Below are 25,603 nucleotides of genomic sequence, written 5' to 3'. Positions count from 1 at the left end.
TTTGTTTTTTACTTAAGCCTGAAAAATACACCTGTAATTTTGTTGCTTTTATAATTAGAAGGTTGACAGATAATAGTAATGTATTAAACTCAACCCCGCTCACCAATGTGGGTTGGTTTTTTTTCATTTTTTTCTCCTGGATGGTCCTCTGAACTCTTGAGACCCAGATATTGGAAAACCATTTCCAGAGAGTAGTTATCAGTGGTTCACAGTCATGCTGGAAGGGCAAGGATCAGTTCTGGATCTGGTTCTATTCAGTATCTTCATCAGTGATGTAAATAATGGCATACAGAGTACACTTATAAAGTTTGCAGATGATACCAAGCTGGGAGGGGCTGCAAGTGCTTTGGAGGATAGGATTAAAATTCAAAATGATCTGGACAAACTGGAGAAATAGTCTGAAGTAAATAGGGTGAAATTCAATAAGGACAAATGCAAAGTACTCCATTTAGGAAGAAACAATCAGTTGTACACATACAAAATGGGAAATGACTGCCTAGGAAGGAGTACTACGGAAAGGGATCTGGGGGTCATAGTGGACGTCAAGCTAAATATAAGTCAACAGTGTAACGCTGTTGCAAAAAAAGCAAACATATTTCTGGGATGTATTAGCAGGAGTGTTGTAAGCAAGATGCGAGAAGTAATTCTTCCACTCTACTCTGCACTGATTAGGCCTCAACTGGAGTATTGTGTCCAGTTCTGGGCGCCACATTTGAGAAAGGATGTGGACAAATTGAAGAGAGTCCAGAGAAGAGCAACAAAAGTCTTAAAGGTCTAGAAAACATGACCTGTGAGGGAAGATTGGAAAAATTGGGTTTGTTTAGTTTGGAAAAGAGACTGATAGGGGACATAACAGTTTTCAAGTATGTAAAAGGTTGTTACAAGGAGGAGGAAGAAAATTTTTTTTTCTTAACCTCTGAGGATAGGACAAGAAGCAATGGGCTTAAATTGAAGCAAGGGAGGTTTAGGTTGGACATTAGCAAAAAACTTCCTAACTGTCAGGGTGGTTAAGCACTGGATTAAATTGCCTAGGGAGGTTGTAGAATCTCCATCATTGGAGATTGTTAAGAACTGGTGTCAAGGCTGATTCCCCACTCTGGCACTTCAAGTGCAGAAAGTGGGGGCCCGCAAGGATTCTAAAAATTAATACTGGCCACTCCAGGCTTGTATTAAACTCCCAAGGTTACAGCTTTTCTCTGACCTTGGATTGGTAGATGCTGCCACCACCCAAGTGCGGAACCCCTTTGAGAGACCAGGAAGGCACACTTGGGAATTCCTTCGCATGAGGTACCCACAGGCCCTTTAACCCCCCCCCCTTTGGGGAAGAGCTGAAAAAAGAGGAAAAAAAAGAAATCAGCTGTTGCCTCCAGCTAATTAAACAATATGTGCACAAACCTCTTAAGACACAAAGATCCAATTCTGTTCTTTAAAAAGGTAAATTTTATTAATTAAAAAAAAGGAAGAAAATACATCTGGGAAGTTAGGTATTTGCTATATTTAAAAAAAAAACACTACAAGGATTAAGCATCAAGAATAGCTTTCTTGAGGTCCAGCTTAAAGGTTACAAGCAAAACAAAAAGCACCTGGGGTTAGTACAGAGGAATCCATAAGCCATAACAAAATAAAAGGAATAAATGTAATCACGTCTTCCTAGATATTTCCTGATCTACTTACATATCTGGAGTTTTTAAATTAGTAGTTTTGAGATATGATATTGATGATTTTTTCATACCTGTCCCAAGTTCTTACAGCATAGCTCTGTCCTGTCCACCTCTCCCCGGAGAACAACCACAGACAGACAAAAGGGGAGTCTTGTCTAAATTTAAAAAAGTTCTAGCCTTCCCATTGGCTCTCTTGGCCAGGTGCCCATTCACCTCTTTTTACCTATGCATAGCAGTGAGACTTTTTAACCCTTTACAGGTAGAGCAATTAGAGAACAGCTACTAAGAAGGATTTTATAGCTACTGGCTGGCTGGGTGTCCATAAAAGGGAGTTCCCTCCCCCCCTTTCATTTATCACAACAGGTTAGACAAACACCTGTCAGGAATGGTCTAGACTTAGTCCTGCCACAAGTGCAGGGGACTGGTCTAGATGACCTCTCAAGGTCCCTTCCAGTTCTGTGATTCCCCCACTTTTCTGTTGCTTGTTCCTTCAAGGATCTACATTGTGACTAATCTAGTTCCAGTCAGATAGGGGCCCCTTCTGGAGCAAAAAAATAGCACTTCTGAATCAGGCAGCAGATTACTATTTAGCATCAGAAGAGTACACTGGAAAATAAGATCCCTGCCTTGCTCCTGACCTGTTATAGCTGCAGAACATTGTCAGGCACTCCCAGTGGTTTAGTTGAGCAAGTTCAAGCTGATTTATACCTTTACATTTTTAAACCCTGTAATAATTTTTTTGTTCCATTAGAGATATTGGCAAAGAGTGATCTGTCTGGAGAGGTACTAGAGTAAGGGCTTATTGTAAATCTGTAAATAAAGGGACTGAATGCGAGCATGTTATCAGAAAAACATAAAGAGTGTTTGTATAACAGCATGAAAATACATTTAAACTTAAATAACTTCCAAATTGAATTATTTTTCCAGCACAGCAGTTACAGACCAATCGATGCTAAGTCTGCTTGCAGTAACCTCATGGTCTGCTGGTAAATAAAAATTAGTGACAACAAAACACATTAAATCAGAGTCATCATAATTTCAGATATCTGACTGAAAGTAGCAAGCCCGGTCTTAAGGCTAATGCTCCATCCCTGTAGTAGTTTACATTCTTGGGCATGTGTGATTAACAGCACCTCTCAGAACCATATGTGTTGCATATTATGTGTTCTGCAATATCTAGGCAAAGTAGGATGAGGTAATCCTTTATATTTTTAGAGTGGCATTCTGTTGTAGGGGGAAGAGCTTTAGCTCTGAGATTCACTAACATGAGTTTTAAAGACCTACCTGTCACTTACCCACCCTGCTGTAAATTTTCTGCAAAGGCAGGCCGTTTGTCTTTCTTTTAACCCTTAATGTTGTTTTAACTGATTTTTAAAAATAACTTGTTAGCTTGTGTTGTTGCTAAGGGTAGCTGTGTTACCTTCAGGCACCTCCATTTCAATCCAGGCTTGACCAAATCTATGGCAGTTTGAGGTGCAGCAGGGTACATTTCAGTATCTTCTCAGAACTCTGCACCTTGGTGGGAAAGGGTCCCAGCAGTAAGCATTGGAAGTACAATGCATCATTCTGCCTCTCTTTCTCCAACTTAATCTAACTCTAAGAATTATTTTAACAATCTTAGATTCATCAGATGATGAAAAATGACGTATTTCAAGGGTGCATATGGAGAAGACCATTTTGTTTTGTAATGTACCCAGGAAAGTTCAGCTCAGATGCAACGTCTGGCTGTCAGCTTAGTTTCTAGCCCTCTTGTTTGAAGCACGAAGAATTAAAATGACTTCTCCTTGGCTGAATGAAGAAATAATTGGATAAGGATGGGTAGAGCAGAATGTGTCTAATTCATTGCTTGGTTATGACTTGTAGGAATACTACCAAAACAAAAGCACAAAAGAAAAACTTGTGGAACTAATATGATGTTTGTAACCATTACATTATTCACTCTACTTGTGTGGTTGATCCCTTTCCACTGTCCTTTGTTTCTTTAGATGGTTATTTTTTTAGGGTAAGGACTGTCGCTTATTCTGTAGACGTACAGTAAGCTAGGACAGTGGAGTCCTGTTCTTGACTGACCCCTAGGCACTATTGCAATAAACATAAGTAACAGAAGTTGGGTGCTGTTGAGTAATTCTCTGAACTGAAAATGGATCCTATCAATGTAATGCTTTAACTTTCTTTGATCTATGGGTATGCAGAATTTGTTTTATTGAAAGTTTTACAAAGCCTAGTGTTGTTAAAAGAAACCGCTGGTATGAATATTAAAAAATAGAGGGATTTTTTTATTGTGACTTAAACATTCCTGTGCAGTGTCTGCAAATATTTCAGTATTGGATTAGTGCACTAGATTCAAAAAGTGAAACTGACCATAAACAAAAATGAATGTGAACAAGAGTTCATTCAATGAAATTAAAGGTAACAAACTTAAAACTGGTAAAAGGAAATACTCCCCCCTCCCTCCCACAAAGCACAGTAAAACTTTGGAACTAATTGCCACTAGGCATCACTGAGGCCAACAGCTTAACAGTGTTCAAGAAAGGATGAGATGCTTGTATGGATAATGAGAACATCCACAGTTACATTTGTATTTATTGTAAGAGACAAACTCTTCAAGGCTTAAGGCACTAAGTGATGGGAGTTAGGAGGAAAGTCCTCCTATGGCTAAGGGGACCATTATGGTGATGGCTGCTGTTGGAGACAGGGTATCAGAGTAGATGTGGTTAGATGTCATATGGCAATCCCCATGTTCCTATGAAACTGTTCAGTCTATTTTTACTGTACAAATACCAAACTGAGAATATGATGAAAAATAAACTAGATTTTAATATTCACTTTTAATCATTTAAGGTGTTCTAAGGAAATGTTTTTAATGAGATTTTTAAGCAGACAATATCTGTTTTCAAATGGATGAGTTTCATTTTTATAAAAAATTTAAAAAACAAAAAAAAATGTACTAAGTCTTTGTTACTTTATTTAGCTGTTAGGAATATGTCTTAAAATGTGTTTTTGAAAGGAACAAAACAAAAACATAATTCTTTGCAGGACTGCTCATAAAAAGGTACCATCTAGGATATTTATTTAAACAATATCCATGAAGGGTCATTCATTCTGAGGAATAGTTAATTTCCAGACTCTAAATATTACTGGAGGATGAATGGAAAGAGCTCTTTCTAAGATCTGGCATTGAGCCACTACAAAAAATAAATAATGTTAGCTCGCGTTGAAGTTGTAATCTCAAAGGCAACATGCCAACAGTGCCACATCAAGAGACTTTAGAGAGTAAAAACATTAACAGTTTGTTTACATCTCTGAAAAATGCAAGAACATTAATATAGCATCAGAAAAGTTAAAGAAGAAATAGGTGCAGTGAATCCTTCCCTTACCAAGAGAGAGCTAGAACAAGTGTAAAGGGGTTTTAACTTTCATCTCTGGGGACAGCACTGTCCAGTTGTTAGAGGAAAAGATTCTGGGCCAGATTCTCAGCCTTGCTGAAGATGCTTTGCATTGCTCCAGTAGCACAAAGCAGCTTTAAAGAACTGGTCTGAGTAGCAAACTGGGGAATCTGCAAGTGGTGTAAAGCTGGTATAGTTGGCTCAATACCATCTCCTTCTGGCTCCCACCACCCAGCACAGGAGCATGAGGTGGCAGGGGGTGTATGCTGTGCTCTAGCAATCTGTCACTAACATTATGGTTTATTGGAGGCCATTACAGGTTAGAACAGCTCTGTGTCGCTTTGCCCTGTTTCCCTGTCCTCAGGTGCAACAGTCAAGCAAAGTGCAAGATCGGGGCCTCTGTGTTCTTATATACCACAGTGACTGAGGACTGAGAGGTGTACACTGAATACAGAGAGCAACTCAGGGTCTGTGTCTTGATATGCAAACCCCTCCATTGGGTTGGCCTTTGCGACGAGAGATTACTGCTCCCTTTATAACCAGTACCTCCCATGAGAGCCACATTTAACTGACACCATGACCCTTTTGACCAATGGGGGAAGAAGACCTGTGCATTGAATAGAACTTTCACAGGTGCTGAATGTGCTTTACGGAACTCACTACCAGATAAGATCAGAATAACCTCTTACCTCAATGCATTTGGAATGAATTGCAAAACAAATGTCTTTGAATTGGCTTTTCCATAGCAAGTTCTGCATGTGCTCTTGCACAGACACAGAATTCACCCACACAATTAAAAAAAAGTCTAACTATTTAAGGTTTTTAGCCCCACAGGTGGAGATGGGAGAGGAGGAGAGAGAGAGACTTTTTGTTTTAAACGTTTGTGAGGCATTTGGTTACTACTGTGATGGGGCCATACAGATTCCTAGACAGTGCAGAATAGAACCCATATCTGAGTTGTAGTGTGACCTGGGGTAAGTCACTTCATTTCTCTGTGCCTCAGTTTCACCATCTATTAAATAGTGATGATATTTACAAGCCTCTGCCAAGTGCTTTGCAATTTTTAAATGGCCCTTCAGTTCTGACATGCAGCACCACTGCTATGTTATTCCTAAACTGTTTGCTCTTGAAGAAAGGCTACTAAAATGTTTTGTATTGGATGATTTTTATGGGGACTAACTTCCAGTCTGAAACATTGAAACTGGCATGTAATCAAGGGTTTGTGTGCAAACCTGGGGAGAATCTGGGTTAGGACTCTGAAGAGTGTGGCTAAGAGAAATTAGTACTTTCTCAAAGGATACAGAGATATTTATGGAATTCTGGCTGAAACTGGTCAGCTGATTCAATCCTTAACTTGCCTTTAATTTCCATTTTCTAGGCTGAGAGGGTTTCTGAGGAATTTGAGATCAATTTGAAAAGTTGCAACATTTGCATGTGCACCCCGTGCATCCTTAAAACTTCTGGATGTATGCACACAAGTATCTGATTTTTCTCCAAATGCTGTTTTTATGGGTGCTAATTGTGCTAGCGCAATTTATATGCCAGACTTTGCAAAATTGACCCCAGAAGCTTAACAACATCTCCTGCCTTACAATAATTTTAAAATCGACATCGGTCAATTTTAGCCCTTAGGTAACTGGGTGAACTCCCTTAACTTAGATGCTACAGTTCTTGTTTAGCTTCATGGATGAATTTGGTCCAGCATTTTCAGTGACTATTTTATTTATCCCCTAGAGCAATTTCAAAGCATCAAATTACTCTGTGCAACAACAGCAACAAATACAACAAAAACCCTTCCAGCACTGGAGAGAGTATGGAATAGTATGTGTCATAAATAATGTCTGCCATACAGAACAGTTTTGAAATAATTAATACTTTAACAATAATTCCTCAAGCATGATGGGTCTTTCAAATGTGACATACTTTAAAAACAACAACAAAACCCAAACCTCTGCACACACATTTCTTGTATTTAAAAGGCTACTCAGAAACATTCATATTAAAGAGAAACTGGTTTGGGGTTTTTTGTTTTTTTTTACTTGAGGCACAAAACAGTTTAAAGATGTTCCAAATGGAATTGTTTAATATTTTAAGTATTCTATATCTACTGCTCTTAAAAAAGTACAACCAGCCTGAAGCAATGATTATGGGATTAAGAAAAGATGAAACCAGGGTGGCTTTGGTTTGGCAAAATTTCATCACTTGGGGAGGTGTTTTGGATCCTGGAGTCTATGTACTTTTTTTCTTTTGGAGGGTCCACAAGAAAGCAAAGGGGAGGCCTTCTGAACACTTCAACCTCAGTCTACCTTTTACACTGATGAAGTCTGTGAAGGAGTATAGTAAATGTAAAATATCTTTTCTCCCAGCAGCATTCAAGTATGCAAAATTGTCTGCTTCAGTGTTCTTCGCTAGTTTAGTATGCTAAAATGAGGTATAGGTCTGTGCAAGAATCTGAAGCCTTGATATATGTATTCTGTGAATTTTCAGAGAGAGACTGGGAGATTCAAGTGACTAATAATATTTTTCTACAAGGCAATAGTGACCAAAAGTTACAGCAATCTGATAATATAGCCATGGTATCTACCATGTTATAATATGGTTGGGCCACAGCATAGATAGGCTTCTAGCCGCTTACATTAATTTTGAAAGTGGGACTTAGGGCTTGTCTACACTACCGCGCGGGGTTGATCTAAGGTATGCAACTTCAGCTATATGAATAGCGTAGCTGAAGTCGACATACTTAGATCTACTTACCGTGGTGTCTTCATTGCGGTAAGTCAACAGCTGATACTCTCCTGTCGACTCCACTTGTGCTCCTCGTTCTGGTGGAATACCAGAGTCAACAGGAGAGCGTTCAGCTAGACGCGATAAATCGACCCCTTCTGGATCTATCTCTGCCTGCCAATCCGGCGGGTAGTGTAGACAAGCCCTGAGGCTCCTAAATTACTTAAACTCTTTTGAAAATTTTATGTGACATGCCTCAGTCAGTTAACGACAGGGTTGTGCTTTTCTCTTGCAGTTGCAGTCATTATGTTGCTTGAAATATTCCTGACACTGGCCTTGGGGATCATCGTCTATCTGTTCCTTACCAGAAAGAAGGAGGAGACGCTACCCATTGAAGAGGGATGGTGGGGCAAAGGGCAGGAACCTGACTCTGAAGAAGATACAACTGTTCGTCCATTTAAGGTGGAAACCACAGAAGAAGAGCTGAATGTAAGGAAACATCTCTCCTGGGGAGAGGAGAGTATGAAATGGCAGAATAAATGTGTGATTTGTTTTGGAGCGATTTTTAAATTAAATCAGTAACTAAATTTATAGAAGTGAAATAGAACTATTGAAATTGAGGCGTGATGCACAAATCTTAATAACAAGGGACTTTCCCTTGCTCTCAAAAAGTAGTAGTGATAAATAGACTTCTGTATCCCAATGTTTTGTTTTGTTTTGTTCCCAGCTGACTGCTACCATGTTAGCATATGAGCCTACTTTGTGGGGTCTGATAATTCCAGAAAATGTAGCACATAAAAGTGGAATTTGGTTTTTGTGATCATTCAACTCTGTGCTACTGTATTTGCCCCTCCCTCCTACTGATTATTGAGGCTCTAGATTATAAAAAGACTGATTGGGAAAATGTCTTTAATTTACTCATTTCAGAAGCAGATAAGAATTTCTCACCTTCTTGAGTGCCACTTGGCTGCAAGTAAAGAACAGCACAGCTCTTGATAATGTTAGTTAAAGCCTTTTATAGGATGACTGACCCGCCTTGGCATTAAAACACTGATCCCATGGTAATAAATACAGTGAAAATATGTAGGTGGTGGAATCTTGCAAGTGACAGAGATTTTGTTTTTACATGTACATGTTTGTACATATTTGGGAAAGTTGCAGCTTTATAGAGCTGCTTGGAGTGACTATTCAAATATTATTCACAAAATGGGATTGTCCCTGTAGTTCCTTATAACAGGTTTCCGTTTCTTTTATTGGTCATGGCTTCTATAACTCTTACCTTCTTCCACTTTTGAGTTTAAATAGAAGGTGGCCTCTTAAATGTTCTCTTCCGTTGCATGGTAAAATTGTGGATAGCTGCTTTCTTGAGGGTTGTCTCTAAATTAACTACAGTTTTGTTTTATATAAAAGCTATTGTAAAATAACAACCCAGCAGCAATAAATGATATTGGTTGGGCATAAATAAGCCTTGTCTAGACTAGGATTTAAAGTAGCACGTTAAATTTAAAGTTAGCACGTTAGCTAACACATTTTATATAAATTTAGGCTAGACAAGTCACTTTACCTTCAACACCTGTTAAAGCCTAGAGGAAGTCTGGACTTATACTTGGCCAGTTTAGTACATGCTAAAGTATACACTGCCTTGTCTTCCCTAGACTTTTAAAAAACATTTTAGCTAAGATCACAACTTCAAATCCTTGTCTAGGCAAAACCTAACCTTTCTGTGAAGGTGTGCGTGTAACTCCTGTTAGCTGCAATAGGAGTTATCCATGTACACTGACATCAGAAAATACTTCCCAGGTCAAAACCTCCATAATTGCAAGTATGAGAAGTCTCTTGCTTCATACAGGCTGCTTGTCTCTGCTGAGTGATTATTAGCTGACTGTAGCCTATCTGCAGCATTCCACAGGAGCCCTGAATCCACATTAGGAGGGTCACTTTTGTAGACTCGACAAATCCACCAAAATAAATTTGCAGGGAAAATATCCAGCTCACTGGCTGAGGGGAGCAAGAGAAAGGGATTTGTTGGAGTTCCATGTGTGGAGGGATTGAGGACTGGGCTCCAACAGTAGGATTTTCCCAAGTACCTAAATAACATGAAGCACAAGTACCATTGGAAGGAAATGGGACTTGTATTCCTAAGTCACTTAAGGTGGTTTTGAAAATCCCACCCTTAAAGCACCTTATTCAGTACCCAAATAAATGGAAAAGGGAAGGTATCCTCGTGACACAGAATGGGAGTGAGCACTGTAAAGAAGACTCTGATATCCTGCCCATCGGATGCTAGAAAAAGACTGTTCTCCCCCCCTGTGGTCTGACTAAACAAGGACAGCCAAGACAGTGTGACAGGTATGCTACAGTCAGGAGAGAAAGGGCAGGGCTTTAACAAGGGGAGAGGGCATTGACAGGGGCTCTGTAAGTACATCAGCAAAGCAGTAAATTACGCAAGTATCACAGGAGGTTTTATTTTCACTTCAGTTACTATTTTGCTTGGCAATAAACCAGGAAACTGCCAAGTAAAACACACGAGAATCTGTAGCATCTTTATCTTATCATCCTTCCTCTTTTCTTTTCCCTTCAACCTCTTTCTCTTCTTGTTTACTCTAGGATTTATTTAGAAGACTGGATCAGGCTCGATTCACTGAGCCCCTGGAGAACAGTTGCTTCCAGTATGGATTTAACTCCATTTATCTCCGGAAGGTCATCTCCTACTGGAGAAATCAATTCAACTGGAAGAAGCAAGTGGAAGTTCTCAACAAATTCCCACAATTCAAAACTAAGATTGAGGGTGCGTGGCTTTGCCCTAAAAAGAGCATGTGATAAAATTTAAAGATCACATCTAGCCTGTTGGAATCATTCCAGTGCCGTTTAAAACTGGCCAGTTATAAAGTCTGTTTCTGAGAGGTTTTAAAATGAAAATTCTAGCAGATATTGATGCATAGTGGTGCTGATTGGTGCTGTTGTTAACAAATCTTTGCCAAGAGGAGGTTCTGATGCCATGAAATAAAAATACTTTACTCTCTTGAGCAGTCTCGCTAAGATCAGAGTGCTGCACATGAGTAAGGTTTGCAGGATCATGCTTTGCACTTCAGTACAGGACTGCTATAAACTACTTAGTACCAGTAGTTTGGTGCATCCATTACAATTAGGAGGAGTGACACCAAGAAACCCAAATCTTGGTGCTAAGGTTAAACCCCAAGAGTGACTGCATCTGCAGTGAGAAATATAGGGATGTCTCCCACCATGGTTGTAGCATTGGTACTAGCTGTGGTGGGAGCAATAGTGTTGACTGACTGCTCAGAGATTTACCACTGTGTAATCTAAGCTTACCTCTGAGTAGGTCTGGTAAAAATGCTTGTGGCCAGGGTATACAAGCTAGTATCAGTGAAACTGCACCACTGCTACAGCAATGGTGAGAAATTTCCCTAAATGTTTCAGTTTAAACAATGCCAAAGAATGTCAGATGGAGTCCTCTGATGCATGCACGGATTTTCTGTTGAGGTCACTGGGAGCCAAGTACAAGTGTCTTAACGCAGAATTTGACCGTAAGACTTTAAAATACTGATTTGTTCTCAAGCCTGCAAAATATCAAAATCATCCATTGTATCATCCACAGATTCCTCACCACCTTTTCCTGTCCTATTTTATCCTATGTACTTGCCCAGCCACCATCAGTACCCATAGGTTCTATATCTCAGTAACCCTCTCTAGGACTAAGGCCTAGATGTGGCTCCCTCTGGTGGATCCCATCAGATTTTCTGCAGTGTAAATTCAGGTGATCCCTTCCCCATAACAACTGCTCAGTCTGCCTCCACTGCACCCTCTGTCAGCCTAGGAACACAGAACCATGTTTCCCTTTGTAGCAATTTAATGTGCTTCTGGCACTTGGTGACCAGGCTAGCTTATTCTATTTATTGTTTATTTAAAATACTGTACATCAAAGGGACCTCTTGGAAGTGACTGGGGAGATTTTGACATGTACCAGTCATTGCCTAATGGAAGCTTTGAAATGCTTGGAGCAGAGTAATGCTTTATATGTTTGTGTGTTTTTTGGGTACAAGGTGTAGATTCAGGGCAAAGCAGACAATTGTCCCATATTAAGAAATCTATGGAAGCAACATTCAAGTTTAAGATTATGCCTTTTTTTAATTTGAACCCATAAATGCATGTTGTTAGAAATGGAGCAACTGACCCTAAGAGGCATTCCGGGTTTGTCACACTGAGACAGTGCTGGTTCAGTGGTTAGAACTTGGTGCCTTTATTTAAGCACTGACTGTGTACTTTTATCTTGTGTAGCATCCAACAAAGCGACACTGCCTTAAAAAGGACTTGCAGTTTAAAAGGTAGACTTGAAGAAGACCAGGACAGGATATCCTGGGCAATGCACTGGAAGGAATAATTTTCATATTAATAATTGTTATTAAAATGGGCAGGAGAGCATGATTTAAAAAAAAAAGTTCAAATGTGTAGAAATTCAGACTTCTGGGTTCCATTCCTGCCACTGACTCATTGTCTGACTTTTAATGAATTACTTAACTTCTGTGCTTCATTTTGCTAATCTGTTGGAAATAATATTTGCCTTCCTCAGTTGGCTGTTGTGAGACTTAATTGGCATTTGTAAAGCACTTTAAGATCCTTAGATAAAAGGATTCATAGCTGTGCAGAGTGTTGTTTATAATAATTATGGTTTTTGCAATCACCAGAAATACTTTATGAACAGATTTATTCATAACCCTCAGTTCTCTGTGATTGATCTCAGAAGCCTTATTGTGTGTGTTTGTGTATGTTTGCATATTTTATTTATTTATTCATTTATTTTTACAGGCCTTGATGTCCATTTTGTTCATGTAAAGCCTCCCAGCTTGCCTGAGAGCCGCTCTGCAAAGCCATTATTAATGGTTCATGGTTGGCCTGGCTCAGTTTATGAGTTTTACAAAATTATCCCTCTCTTGACGGACCCTGCTAGCCATGGCCTGAGTGATGAACATATTTTTGAGGTCATTTGCCCATCAATCCCTGGCTATGGCTTCTCGGAAGCATCACACAAAAAAGGTATATTGTGAGTGGAATAGAAACTATACCAATACAGCAGATAGCCTCCTTGTGGTAAAGTAATCCTTAGTGGCTGATACTTTGATGCTCTATGCAGAGTAGGAGATAATATGTTAATAATGAAGTTAAATAATTTATTGTATTGTATATAAGGCACTTTTATGTGATGTGGAGAAATCGGTGTGGTTTTAAAATGACAGTTTTAGGGCCAATGTATCAATATTTATTTAAAAGAGAATGGGGTTACAAAAGTTAATATGAAGAGAAACCTCATGAAGTAAATGAAAAACACAAACAATACCTCTCCCCACAAATGGTGGGTTTTTTTAGTTGTAAGTGTTCCATCTAGTATCTTTAGTCAGGCTCAGTTCAGAACAATAAGTAAGCCAACAGCATAAATGGTGAAACATAAATCTAAGGCAGTTAAAGGATAATGCAACTGAGAAATTATTTTTAAATATGATATTTTGTTAATGTCACTTCAAACAAATGTGGAAACAAGATACTATTTTTAATGTGCTTCCATATCCTAAAGATCAGAATAACACTTGGATGAGGAAAGCAGAGTGAAATGACTGCATGTTAGGTCAGGGCCATGAAGCCTCTGAGGAGAGGATTAAGGGCAGAAAAGCAAGTCCTTACCAGTTCTATCTGTTGAAGCAGCTTGTCTGCTGTGCTGTGCTGTGTAACAGGGGGTGCTGTCATTTATCAAATAGAGTGCACAGTGTTAATTCATCCAGTGGTCTTGGGGAGGAGGCAGGAGGAAAGGGAAATTTGTTTGGTCTTCGAAAGCTGGGCAGCTTCTCCGATAATGTATGTGTGGTTTATGTTAGCACCAAGTTTATGGACTGACACACTGTGTGTATTCTGGAAATGACCCAGGGCATGGCAGTGGAGCATTGGTTCACCATTGAGGCTTGAAGTTTCCAGCTCTGGCTAACCTGAGGTTTTCTCCTCCTCGTGGGAATACATTGCAGTGGCAGCGCTCAAGAATACCTGCTAGGGCTAGTTTAGAGCAGTGTTATAGTCTCCAGGGAGACCACCAACCCTGTGGTACAGCGTGTGCATGAGGAAGGGTGACAGTTAGGAAATGGGTTGGGTTCTCTGCCCCCTGGCTTCTGGTCAGTGGCCAAGAGCCTCTCTAGTCCTTGCCTTAATGAAGTGAAGGGAGCCCCTGTGGAGCACTCTGTCTCGGGGGAGAGGGGAAAGCTAGGCAAGGGAGAGCTGCTGTTCACCTCGTAGGGCTTTGACAGCACCACTAAAATAATACTGTCTATACAGTGTGGTAGTTGGTACCTGTTAGTCAATAACACTTGGTGCCTTTTTCTTTTCACAGGTTTTAATTCTGTGAGTGCTGCCTGCATATTTTATAAATTGATGCGCAGGCTGGGATTCCATGAATTCTATGCTCAGGGCGGTGACTGGGGCTGGCTGATCTGTACCAACCTGGCTCAGATAGCTCCCACGTGAGTATCCTTTAAATAGTACATTTCATGCTCATGCATGTGAGGGTCTCCTGATTTGCCTTTACCTGGGCAGTGTGTAATTTTCTCCTCTGGATTGCTCTGCACACAGTCCTGACCTGGTCACCATTTCTATTCAGGTCCTGGGCTTCTCTCAAATAGAGATGGCCAGTTGTGTGGTGCTTTTGGCATGGCCACAAATCAGGTCTAGCAAGGGACCCAGCATGTGCATTTGAACCCTTCTCTCTGGAATTGAGTCTAGTGGACTGTGCAATAAACATTGTGCCACTGAACTGTGAAACTGATCAAGCTGTGTACTCATCTTGCAGCTTGAACCCGGAAGGCTGGGATGGGGGTGACAGTGCCTTGAGCTACAACAGAACCCTGTGATTGGAACTAGATAAAATGCATCTAATGCATTACATTTATGGATTAAAAATACTTATAATTTCGTTTCCAAATATTATTTTTGTTAATTTGTATTTCTTATTGTGTTTAGCCACGTGAAAGGCCTTCACTTAAATATGGTTTCAGTTACGAACATGAGATTTACCCAGCTGCTGTCCATTCTGTTGGGACGTTATTTCCCAGGACTCTTTGGTTTCCAGGATGAAGATGTCAGGCGGATGTTTCCTTTCTTGAAAAAGGGACTCTATAGGATCTTGATGGAGTCTGGCTACGCTCACATACAGGCTACAAAGCCTGACACTGTTGGTAAAAAGATTTATTACTGTAAAACTCCACAGCAGAGCCCTGCAGCAGGACTGGGATCCCACGGGTTCTGCAGGACCTGCTGCCATAATAGTGGGAGTGAGAAAAATATACTTTATTGCAGGCGGGATTGGGTGGACAAAAAAAAAACAGATTGCAGTAATTTGCAGGAAAACACTTAAAAACTTTTAATACTTAAATTTAAGCAAGGAATAGAAAGAGATTTGATGTCTATTATAACAGGAGTTAAAGTATTTTTTTACATGGTTTAAGCAAGGTTTGTTTTATTCCTTTAGTGGTAAAAATTGTGTCTAAATTCCACTTATATATATATAATATCTTAACCAACCGTGTTTTGTTTTGTTTTTCAAGTAGCATGGGGGAATCTGTCTCACGGGATTTGCGGGATCTAAGGTTTTTGCGGGTGGGAGCAGGATAAAAATACAAGGAACAATACGGGAACAGGTGGAAGTGGGTAGTGCAGGGTGGGACAGGACTGAGATTAAAAGAATAGTCCTGCGCAGGGCTCTGCTCCACAGCACTCTGCACTCATTCTGTGATCACAGGGAAGACTACACTTGGAGCTATTCTGTTTTTGTTTTCTTAAATACAGAGTACATTTCAGAAAATGTGCAGAAAATCAGTGTTTGCGGGGGGGTGGGGGGGGAATACTGGAGGTTTGTGTTTCCAAAAGGTATGCACCTATTCTGTGCATGCAGATAGCAGGGTTGTGCATGCATATCAAGTATTTAGGTGCACATGTGGCCAGCTGTGCAGCTAACTGGCCCTTTGAATGCACAAATAAGTAACTTGCAAGTAAAAGTTGGGCATGCAGTTGCGTGCCTGACCCTCTGTGAATGCTGTTGGCATGTTTTTCATTTTATGTAACTAATGTATTTATACATATCCATTAAGACTTATCCACTTCTATTATGATGTTATGGGGTTGCAAAGTCCATTCCTACCACCACATTCCTGATAAGGGGTGTAGTCGCTCAACAGAGAATGCATCAGATATTAAACTGATGCTACACTTGATGCTGAAAACGGCCACGTTTATTATTACACCAGTGGGTTCTTCCTCATAGACTGTCTAATTCATTCAGATCGCTAGGCCACTTTGATAAATGTCCAGGCATTAAAAGTGGGAGACCTTAAGAGCTGCAGTGCTCACTACAGTGGTACAGCTCTCAACAGGAGAGATTGAGAGCCCTGCCCAGAATACCCCCTTCCCCACCAGCCCAGTAGTTAGGGCATTCTCCTTGGAGATGAGGAACCCAAGTCCTTGTTCCACATCAAGCAGATGAATCCAGGTCTCCCACATCCTGAATGAGTGCTCTAACCACTGGGCTAAATGTTATAAGGGTGCAGGAGGCAGCGTCTCCTCCTCTTGTATCTTTTGTGTGGATTAAAAATGTGCTCAAATCACATCTACGAGATCAGGCCCCAAAGGCAAGGGAAGTGGGGAATGCTTAGTTTGTGAATCCTGCTTGGGTTTAGGCATGAGTTAGGTGCCGAGCTGCTGGACACTTTCAGGACTTAGGCAGCTGAGCACATGCTGAAATTTAGACTCTTCTAAATTTAAGGCTCACCACCTTAGTGGTGGAAAATTAGGAGCCTACAGGGTTGGGCAGGAGCAGAACAGGGGTTTTGTGGATGCCAGTGAATTAAATGTTGGATTTAGGTGCCTGAAGTGGTAGTTAGATGCTTAAGTCTCCCTTGTGAATCCCACTCTAAGTGCTTCCATTTAAAAGCTTTTGTAACTGAATGGGACAACTGACTCTAGAAGGTGGAATAAGATACTTTTTTCGTTTCCTTAGCTGTATTCAATTAAATTACATGAGATTGAGTGAAATATCGCTGTGCTAAAAATTGTGCTGTAATGCTTTTTTTTTTTTAAATGTAGCCACAGAAATTATATTGAATGGCAGCAGCTGTTTTTTAAGAATGCTGCAGTATATAATCAAAATGGTTACATCAGACTAAGAGTCCACGGTACCTGGAAAAAGTTCTGGCTTACTTTCAGATTTTTTTTTTTAAAGTTACTAGTCACTAATTAAATTAAAAAGTTAATTGGACAAAATAATTTAAACGTAATTAATTTTTAAAAATATATTTACAGAAAAAACAAACAACGATCGATGCATAAATTTCTCATAATACATTAATCATTTGCAACTATACCTTAGCTATACTTAAGTCACTAATTAAATTATGGTTAAGGATAGCTGATGGACTGACAGGTGACTGCAGTTGGCAGCTCTGCTCCTCCTGCTGTGGGGTTTGCTGACTGAGAGTCTTGCTCCTACAAATCATCTATGATTTGTCGGAGTGGAACTTTCAGGCTGTGAATCATTGGTAATTTGATGGCTCAGGAGTCGCAGAGCTGGAGCCAGGGATATTACTGGTATTGTGGGGGTAGGGGAATATGGAGGGGAGGGGAGGGGCATGGCAGAGGCTAGATTGCCAGCTGGGCACCTGTGAAGTTGTGGTAGGGAGCATTCCCGGCGGGGGGGAGATAATGTGTGTGCTGGATGGGTCATGGTCAAGTGGGGAAACCAGTGCTCATTGGGATGTCTGATGAAGAGGGTATGCTGCTGGGAGGGCATGACAGTGGCAGAGCAGGGATTCTCAGCCAGTGAACTATGGAGGTTTGCAAGCTGAGTAAGCTGTCAGCTGACAGTGCACCATTTGTGCCATTGTATTTTATCCACATTGTCACTTAATTAAATGAGTTTGCATGGATTAGTGTTTATGCCTACAAATTCATGGGGAAACGTGCACTGATTGTTGGTTCACTGCAGTTGACTGAAGCACTTTGAGCTGTGCATGGAAGTTGCATTTCAAGTGAACATCAGAAAACAATGGTCCTTTACTCCAGCAGATGTCTCTAGTGGAGACAATGTCTCAGTTTTTCCCATTTGAAAAATGGAGACACTTACCTACTCTGCCCACCTCACTATGGCGTTACAAGGATCACTGCATGCCTGTACAGTGAAATTGGAAAGTCTGATGTTCAGGCTAAATACTATTATGACAACATTTGGTAGCTTGCTTTTTAAGTCTCAGCCACCAGATGGTTAGAACTTTGCTAGCATTATCCATGTTTAAATAAAAGTTGTCACTAATATAATTTCATCCATGACCCTTAAATGCACCCTGTGAGCGTGGATGGGATTTTAAAGATGCTCGTTCCTCATTTCAGTATCATCCTTTGGAAGCCAGAATTGGGCATGTGTGAAGCTGTGAAATGTCAGGATCCCTATATCACAGAAAACTAGGAGAAACCCTTATGGCATGGCACCCAGTGCTAACATACTCTGACTTGGGAGCAAAAACCTAGAAGCAGGTGTAAGTTCGCTGTCCAAGCTATGTGCAAAAAATAAAGAGCAGAAATGGCGAAAAGCAAACTCTAAAGCAATGGGTATTTATAATATAGGATACAACAGTAGTCCCTAAAAAGAGTTTCTTCTGTTTGATACAATGTGCTAAATCCTGGTTGTCTTCTCTTCATACAAGTAGCCCTTAAGGCAAGCAGAATTTGTCCCAGTAATGCTCTTAGTATTTGACAGTAGCTTCCGCTTAATAACGGAGGCAAATCTTACTTGGCACATAAAGCTTAATCTTATTAGCTTGCAGAAAAAGCCATTAGAAATACGACTCTTACATTTAATTTTAAATACATAACGGTATCTGAGTAATGCTGAGTCTATTACCATATTTAATTATTAGACAATAATAGGTTCTGACTTGTTCTCTTTATGATAGCTTAAAAAAAAACCCACACCCTCACAAAGCTGTTCCAACAGCTGTAACTGTTCTGTACTATAATGGGGAGCTTCTAATGTAGTTTGAGATTAATAGCAGGGTATGCCAGACTTATTTTTAATTTTTCTCCTCCTTCTCAGGCTGTGGCCTGAATGACTCTCCGGTAGGGCTGGCTGCATACATCTTGGAGAAGTTTTCTACATGGACTGATCCTGAATTCCAGAAATTAGAGGATGGAGGTCTAGAAAGGTGGGAACAACCTCTTCCGCTGACTCACCATTGGCCTCTTTCCCTATTCTAGAGGAGGTCACTCAGCCCAGACTTATGTTTAGAGCACATTAGTCTCTCAAATAAAGCTCTGTTGGGGTAATTTGGTTTACCTGCCATCCTGCAAGGAAACTGTATGGCCACAATAGCACAAAATTACACTTGTGTTGGCAATCATAGAAAAGAGGCCAAAAGTGAATGGGCCTTGAAAACTGAACTACACCCTCACACCTATCTCTGATCCTTCCAGGCCATGGTAGAGGTACACTGGCAGCGTATGGAAGAAATTTGCCCTGCCACTGCCTATTCATTGTCTGTTTTATGGATAAGCAGAGGACTTTCGTTTCTAGGGTTGTCATTCTGGCACCTCTCAGTAGTACTAATATTACATTTAAAAAACAGCCGAGAAAATGTCAGGGAAAGTGGAGGGAAGAGAAATCTGTTTTATACCAGAGATTTTTTGCTCACAAAATATCATCTCTGATTCAATCTAATGCAAATCTTTGTCTCTTCACAGATTTATTTACTTTGTTAACCATTGTCACAAAAACGTATACTTACAGTTTGCTACTAATGGGTCAGTCTTGGCTTGGGGTGAGATTCCAAAGAAGCCCTAAAATTTGCTGAACTACCTGGCTGAGCCAGAGTGCACATTAGAAAAAGACCAATGAAAATTATTTGAATATAATGTCTCCCCTGTGAGTGGTTTACTGTGGGGTATGAAACCTATATTCATAGCAAAGATTGGCCAAGTTTCTGTAGTTTTTTTAACTTAGTCTTTTATTGGAAACATATGTTAGTGTTTATGAAACTAAATGGCACAAGCTGCCCAACATGCTCTTCTGGTCTCCTCGTTCACTGAAGGAAGGATATAGGTGGTGCTAGTTCATGGCCTCTTTTGACAGTGTTATTGGAGCTGGGATATTTTTTGGAGTCTGTCTCCCTTGTAAGGATGTTAAAGTGTTAGGCTTTACATGTCTACATGAGCACTAAATACTCAGGCTAGCAGGAAGGGCGAGTGCTAAAATGTTCGGGCTAGCAGGAATGGGAAATGCTAAAACAGTTGGGGTAGCTCTGAAATCCATGTCTAGTAGGAATGGAGGGTTGGGGTGAGGAATTGTTAAGTCCTTTCTGAATTAGTGTGCTAGTACTATTTTTTGTTACCCATTTTTGCTTTAATTTTTATAATTTAACCAAAGTAAATAGCCAAAAAGATTTGAAATGATTCTTCCACCATAAACTAAACTGCATTCAACTCTCATGAGGCCATTTCTGTGCTGACCTTTTCAGGAAGTACTCTCTGGATGACCTTCTCACTAACGTCATGCTCTATTGGGTGCCAGGCTGCATGGTTTCTGCAATGCGTTTCTACAAGGAGAATATCGGGAAGGGGATTGGTACGCAGAAACATGAGAAGTAAGAGGCTTGCACTCACATGCGTGCTAGTGACACACTGTGGGTTAGTGAGTATTGTGGGGGAGAAGCTGCATCACAATATGTATTTTGTTCATTCTTAGACAAGTCTACTTATTTACTTCTGCTGTATTTTCCAAATGTGCTGCAGTATATTGCTCAGAAATAAGAGACTTTACTACAGCAACTCTACTGTTAAACTTCTGGTGAAAATGATCATGTTTGCACCTTAATCAAGCAAGAGAGAGAAGAGTGTGTGTGCAAACCGTTTGAGACCCTAGTTCAGCTAATGAATTAAACTGTATTTGCCATCTTGACTGAATCTTGTAGTCAACGTTCACTTACAGAGCTTACTCCCTTGGTCATCTAGTTTTGTTATCCTGCTTATATTAATTTGGGGTGAAGTTTTCACAAGGGTCTTAAATCCCACTTTCAAAAGTGACTTAAGCATGTAGAAGTCTTTGTCTCATTGAAAGTCAGTGGTACTTAGGCTCTTAGATGCTAAAGGGGAAGTGTTTCAAAGACTCCAGGGGGAATTAGGCATCTGACTCCCATTGATTTTCAATGGGGGTTAGGTGCCTAACTGACTTTTGTACCTTTGGTTACATCTTCAGTAACATCTGTGCCATGGTAGCGCTTTAGTGTCGATGCTCACTCCAGTGACAGGAGGATTCCCATTACTGTAGTTAATCCACCTCGCCAACAGGCAGTAGCTAGGTCAAGGGGAGAATTATTCTGTTGGCCTAGCACTGTCTACGCCAAGTGTTAGGTTGGCTTACCTATATTGCTCAGGGATGTGGAGTTTTCATACCCCTGAGCAACATTGCTGGATCGGGTTAACTTTTTAGTGTAGACCTGGCCTTAGAAAAAAAGCCTCTTTAAGTCACTGTTGAAAATGGGACTTAGGCTCCTAAGTCACTTAGGGCCAGGTTTGCAAAGACAGTTGGGCACCTAAAGATGCAAATAGGTTAATAGTGGGATTTAGAAAAATGCTTGAGCCCGATCAAAATCAGTGGGAATTAGATGCCTATAGGGCTTAGGAACATCTGAAAATCCCAGTAGGTGCCCGTTTGCATCTTTAGCACCTTAAATACTTTGAAAATCTGGCCCTTATAGCCTTGTGAGAATTTTACCCTTGGTTTACAACAAATGCAATAAGATCCTAGAAACTGGACCCTTGAGGTCATAACCGTTTGCTTCCATTCCGCCTGCCACTGCAGAATTGTTCCCTGCCTACAGTATATTCTTGTGTACTTTGTGCAGTCCAGTTTTAAATGGCGATAGATGGGAGAGTTTCACCCACGGGAGCCTATTCCACAGGCAGAGCAACCTCAATGCTATGAAATATTTCCTGATATCCTTTGTTTTACCTTTGTTCAACTTCATCCCATCATCCCTACCGAAAGCCTCTTGGAGCATTCTAAACGCTTCCTTTCCATCACTGCTGTTTACACCCTTCAAATACATAGTCTCTTAATACATTTCCCACCCTTCAGTTGTCTTGGCAAGTTCCCCATATTTAGTTCTAATCTTCCTTCCCACATAAATAACCTATCCAGTTTCCTCAACATTTTTGTTGCAGTCCTTTGAATTTCTGTCAAACACATGATCCTTGCTGTACTTTGATCAGACTTCCATGCAGTGGTTACTTTGCCCCCACCCTCCCTTCCTCTGGAAGGAACCTCAGAGGAACCTCATCTAATCATATAATCCAACCTCCTGTGCTGAGGTGGGACCAAGTAAACCTAGATCATCCCTGACAGGTATTTGTCCAACCTGTTCTTAAAAACCTCTGATGATGGGGAGGGATTCCACAACCTCCCTTAGAAGCCCATTCTGGAGCTTAGCTAACCTTATAATTAGAAAGTGTTTCCTAGTATTTAACCTAAATTGCCCATTACTTCTTGTCCTACCTTCTAATGGAAATGGAGAACAGTTGGTTACCTTCCTCTTAATAAAAGCCCTTAACATTTGAAGACTGTTATTTGGTCCTCCCTCAGTCTTCTCTTCTGAAGACTAAACATGCCCAGTTGTTTGAACTTTTCCTTATAGGCCAGGTTTTTCTAAACTTTTTATTTGCTCTCCCCAGGATTCTCTCCCTGTTATCCACATCTGTCCTAAAGTGTGGTGTCCAGAATAGGGGACAGTACAGTTACCTTCTGCATCTTACATACGACACTCCTGTCACACCCCAGAACATTAGCCCTTTTTGCACCTGCATCAGGTTGATTCATATTCAATATGTGATCCACTATAATCCCAGATCCTCTCCAGTAGTACTACCACTTAGCCAGTTATTCCCCATTTTGTAGTTGTGCATTTGATTTTTCCTTCCTAAGTGTAATACTTTGCACTTATCCCAGCTTGGTGTCAGCCACAGATTTATAAGCATACTCTACACTCTATTATCCAAGTTATTAATGAAAACATTGCATAGTACCAGACCCAGGACAAACCCCTGCAGTACCCCACTAGATGTGCTCTCCCCAGTTTGACAGTAAACCATTGATAACTAATCTTTGAGTGTGGTCTTTCACCCAGTTATGCACCCATCTTATAGTAATATCAGCTAGGCTATGTTTTCCTAGTTTGCTTATGAGACTGTCACGTGGGACTGTGTTGAAAGCCTTACTAAAATAAGATACATCACGTCGATAGCTCCCCCGCTTCCATTTGGCCAGTAACACTGTCAAAGCAGGAAGTTAGGTTAGTTTGGCATGATTTGTTCTTGACAAATCCATGCTGGCTATTCTTTATAACACTATTATCCTCTGACGCTTACCAGTTGATTGTTTAATAATTGAACCAGTATCTTTCCAGGTATTGAAGTAGGGCTGGCTGGTCTGTAATTCCTTGGGTGCTCTTTGTTCCCCTTTTTAAAGACAGGTTCTATGTTTGCCCTTCTCCAGTCCTCTGGGACCTCACCTGTCGTCCAGGAGTTCTTGCAGATAATTGCTAACAGTTCAGCGATTGCTTTAACTAGTTTCTGAAGTATCCTGTGAGCTATTTCATCAGGACCTGCTGACTTGAATACATCTATCTTCTCTACATATTCTTTAACCTGTTCTTTCCCTATTTTGGCTTGCATTCCTTCCCCCTCGTTCTTAACGTTAATTGTGTGGAGTATCTCTGCCCCTTCTGAGGGTACTTCACAAACTGTACGAAGTCAGATCCTATATTTACATAAAATGTGTAGCCACGTCCTTTTAAAGTCTTTTCAGGAATGGGAGGTGATGGTGTCTAGTGGTTAGAGCCAGGGCCTGGGAGTCAGTTGGATTATATTCTTAGCTCTATCACTACCCTGTTGTCACTTAACTTCTGTCTTAGTTTCTCCATCTGTAGAAGGGGAATATAATTCCTGTTTCAGCAAGGTTCTGAGTCTTGCTAACCTGTCTGTAAAGCACTTTGATTTGCTATTGAAACGTGTTCTGGAAGGACAAATTTATTTTCTCTTCTCTATATCCCCTTGCAGGCTCCCTGTGCGAGTGCCTACAGGTGTTGCTTCCTTCCCCAATGAAATCCTGCACACTCCTCGGTCCTGGGCGCAGCAGAAGTACATCAATATCATCTCCTTCAATTTCATGCCACGAGGTGGCCACTTCGCAGCCTTTGAAGAACCGGAACTTCTTGCCGCAGATATTCAGCAATTTGTGGGGAGAGTGGAAAAGGAGGAACTCTGGAGGGAGAAGGGAAAATAACTCCCCCATGTGAGGTGCCTTTAACTTCAGGCACTTGTAAACTCAGTATGGCCTGTGCTGTGATATGCAAGCTTACCTTGAACCAGATATAATAGAAAATAAAATAGAGCAACAGTATATTCAGATGTAGTATTCTTAGGGTGTAATAGTTACTCTTCACCAGCAGGCTGAACTGAAACAGTATAAGAATGTAAGATGAAAATATATCTTTTCACATGGGGAACTCTGAATGTCAGCATTGACACATGTTAATTCTCTTTGCTTTGGAGATGGAATGGGAAGTAGATCTTATTTGATTTAGATGTGTCTTTGGAGGAGTAAATTTCCTTAGTTATTACAATGATGTGGCAGTTTGAGATTTTCAGCTGATGATAATCTATAGTCAGGGGTTATGGCTTCACTTCTCTGCTAATAGGATGCATTAGATTTCTGTACTGAAAGATGGGAAATGTAGCATTTTAATCCATAACTAACTGAACTACTGCAGCAGTTAATCATTCAATAAAGAAAAGCCTATTGAACGTCTTTGGTGAATTTTTAAGCTCTGTTCTGAGCAAAAGGAAAAACCTGACCTGGAAGGTTTTTGCTTACTTCCTCCCTTGCTAATATCCCAGAACCTTTCATGCTGTGGCATCTGATTGTAATGAGATTTCTGCTAGGCATGATGGGATGACTTAACCTGTAACAGGAGAATTTGGGAGTCTGGGATGGAAGGGAAATTTTAAAAAGTTCAGTTCAAACTTCTCCAAGTGTTGACTGTCCCCGAGCTCAGTAGGGACATGAGCAACAAAATCTGCACTTGCTTTACCTCTGTTTTCATTAGTAAAGTATTCTCTTGTGTTCTCACTCTAGTCTCTGTTGCTTGCAGGCACAGGATGTAAGTGGATAATCATCCTCGTGTTCCTAGAAAGAATTTGCTGCAGGGAGGGGCCATTCTTGAGTTATTCCAGGTACACTGTGGGGAAAGTGCTTTCCCATGGGGGTGAGGGGTGTCAGTTCTTTTGCTCATAATACTACCAGCTGTTTGTAGGCTCTGATATGTTCCTTTTTTGGTTAAGTCCTTGGCTTCTGGACACTCATATTTGTCTTCCTTCCCTCCTATCCCCATGTGTGGTCTTACATTTCAGGGCAATAGGTCACCCTGTCACATCTTTATTGCATATGCAGACATCTGCTACAGCATCAGGAAACATTGCTGTGTACTAATATGAGTATTTCCCCAGGGACTGATCAGTCACAGCAAAGACAAAATAAGTGGAAGTGAAGTTTGCTATATGATGCCTGCCAGATCAGTTTTCTAATGCGAGTAAGTGGAAAGCTTAGAAGCAGTTTCATCTCCTTTCTGGTGTAGCTCTACTTTTAGAGGCCAGGCCTGAACAAAAGGAGGTAGAGGAAAGTAAATGAGTCTGTTCCAAGTTCTTATGTTACAGCAGCCCTCCTAGGCCCAGTCTTTAACAAGA

At 40.6% G+C, this 25,603-nt stretch overlaps 1 protein-coding gene across 2 annotated transcripts in view; it reads left to right on the top strand.

The window, feature by feature from the left end:
* Positions 1-24,668, top strand: part of EPHX1 (epoxide hydrolase 1) — a 41,895-nt gene extending 17,227 nt beyond the window's left edge. For both annotated transcript variants that reach the window (XM_045008344.1, XM_045008343.1), the window contains 8 exons: positions 8,067-8,260; positions 10,379-10,559; positions 12,596-12,823; positions 14,160-14,289; positions 14,786-15,000; positions 18,906-19,014; positions 20,323-20,448; positions 23,918-24,668. In XM_045008344.1, the coding sequence (XP_044864279.1) occupies positions 8,078-8,260; positions 10,379-10,559; positions 12,596-12,823; positions 14,160-14,289; positions 14,786-15,000; positions 18,906-19,014; positions 20,323-20,448; positions 23,918-24,143 (1,398 nt within the window). In that variant the 5' untranslated portion in view covers positions 8,067-8,077 and the 3' untranslated portion in view covers positions 24,144-24,668. The remainder of the gene's footprint in view (positions 1-8,066; positions 8,261-10,378; positions 10,560-12,595; positions 12,824-14,159; positions 14,290-14,785; positions 15,001-18,905; positions 19,015-20,322; positions 20,449-23,917) is intronic.
* The last annotated feature ends 935 nt before the right edge of the window (positions 24,669-25,603 follow it).

This window comes from Mauremys mutica, chromosome 3 (genome assembly GCF_020497125.1).
Source record: "Mauremys mutica isolate MM-2020 ecotype Southern chromosome 3, ASM2049712v1, whole genome shotgun sequence".
In the NCBI taxonomy this organism is placed as follows: Eukaryota; Metazoa; Chordata; order Testudines; family Geoemydidae; genus Mauremys; species Mauremys mutica.
Note: the sequence above shows the minus strand (reverse complement) of the source record. Positions and strands in the feature narration are given on the sequence as shown.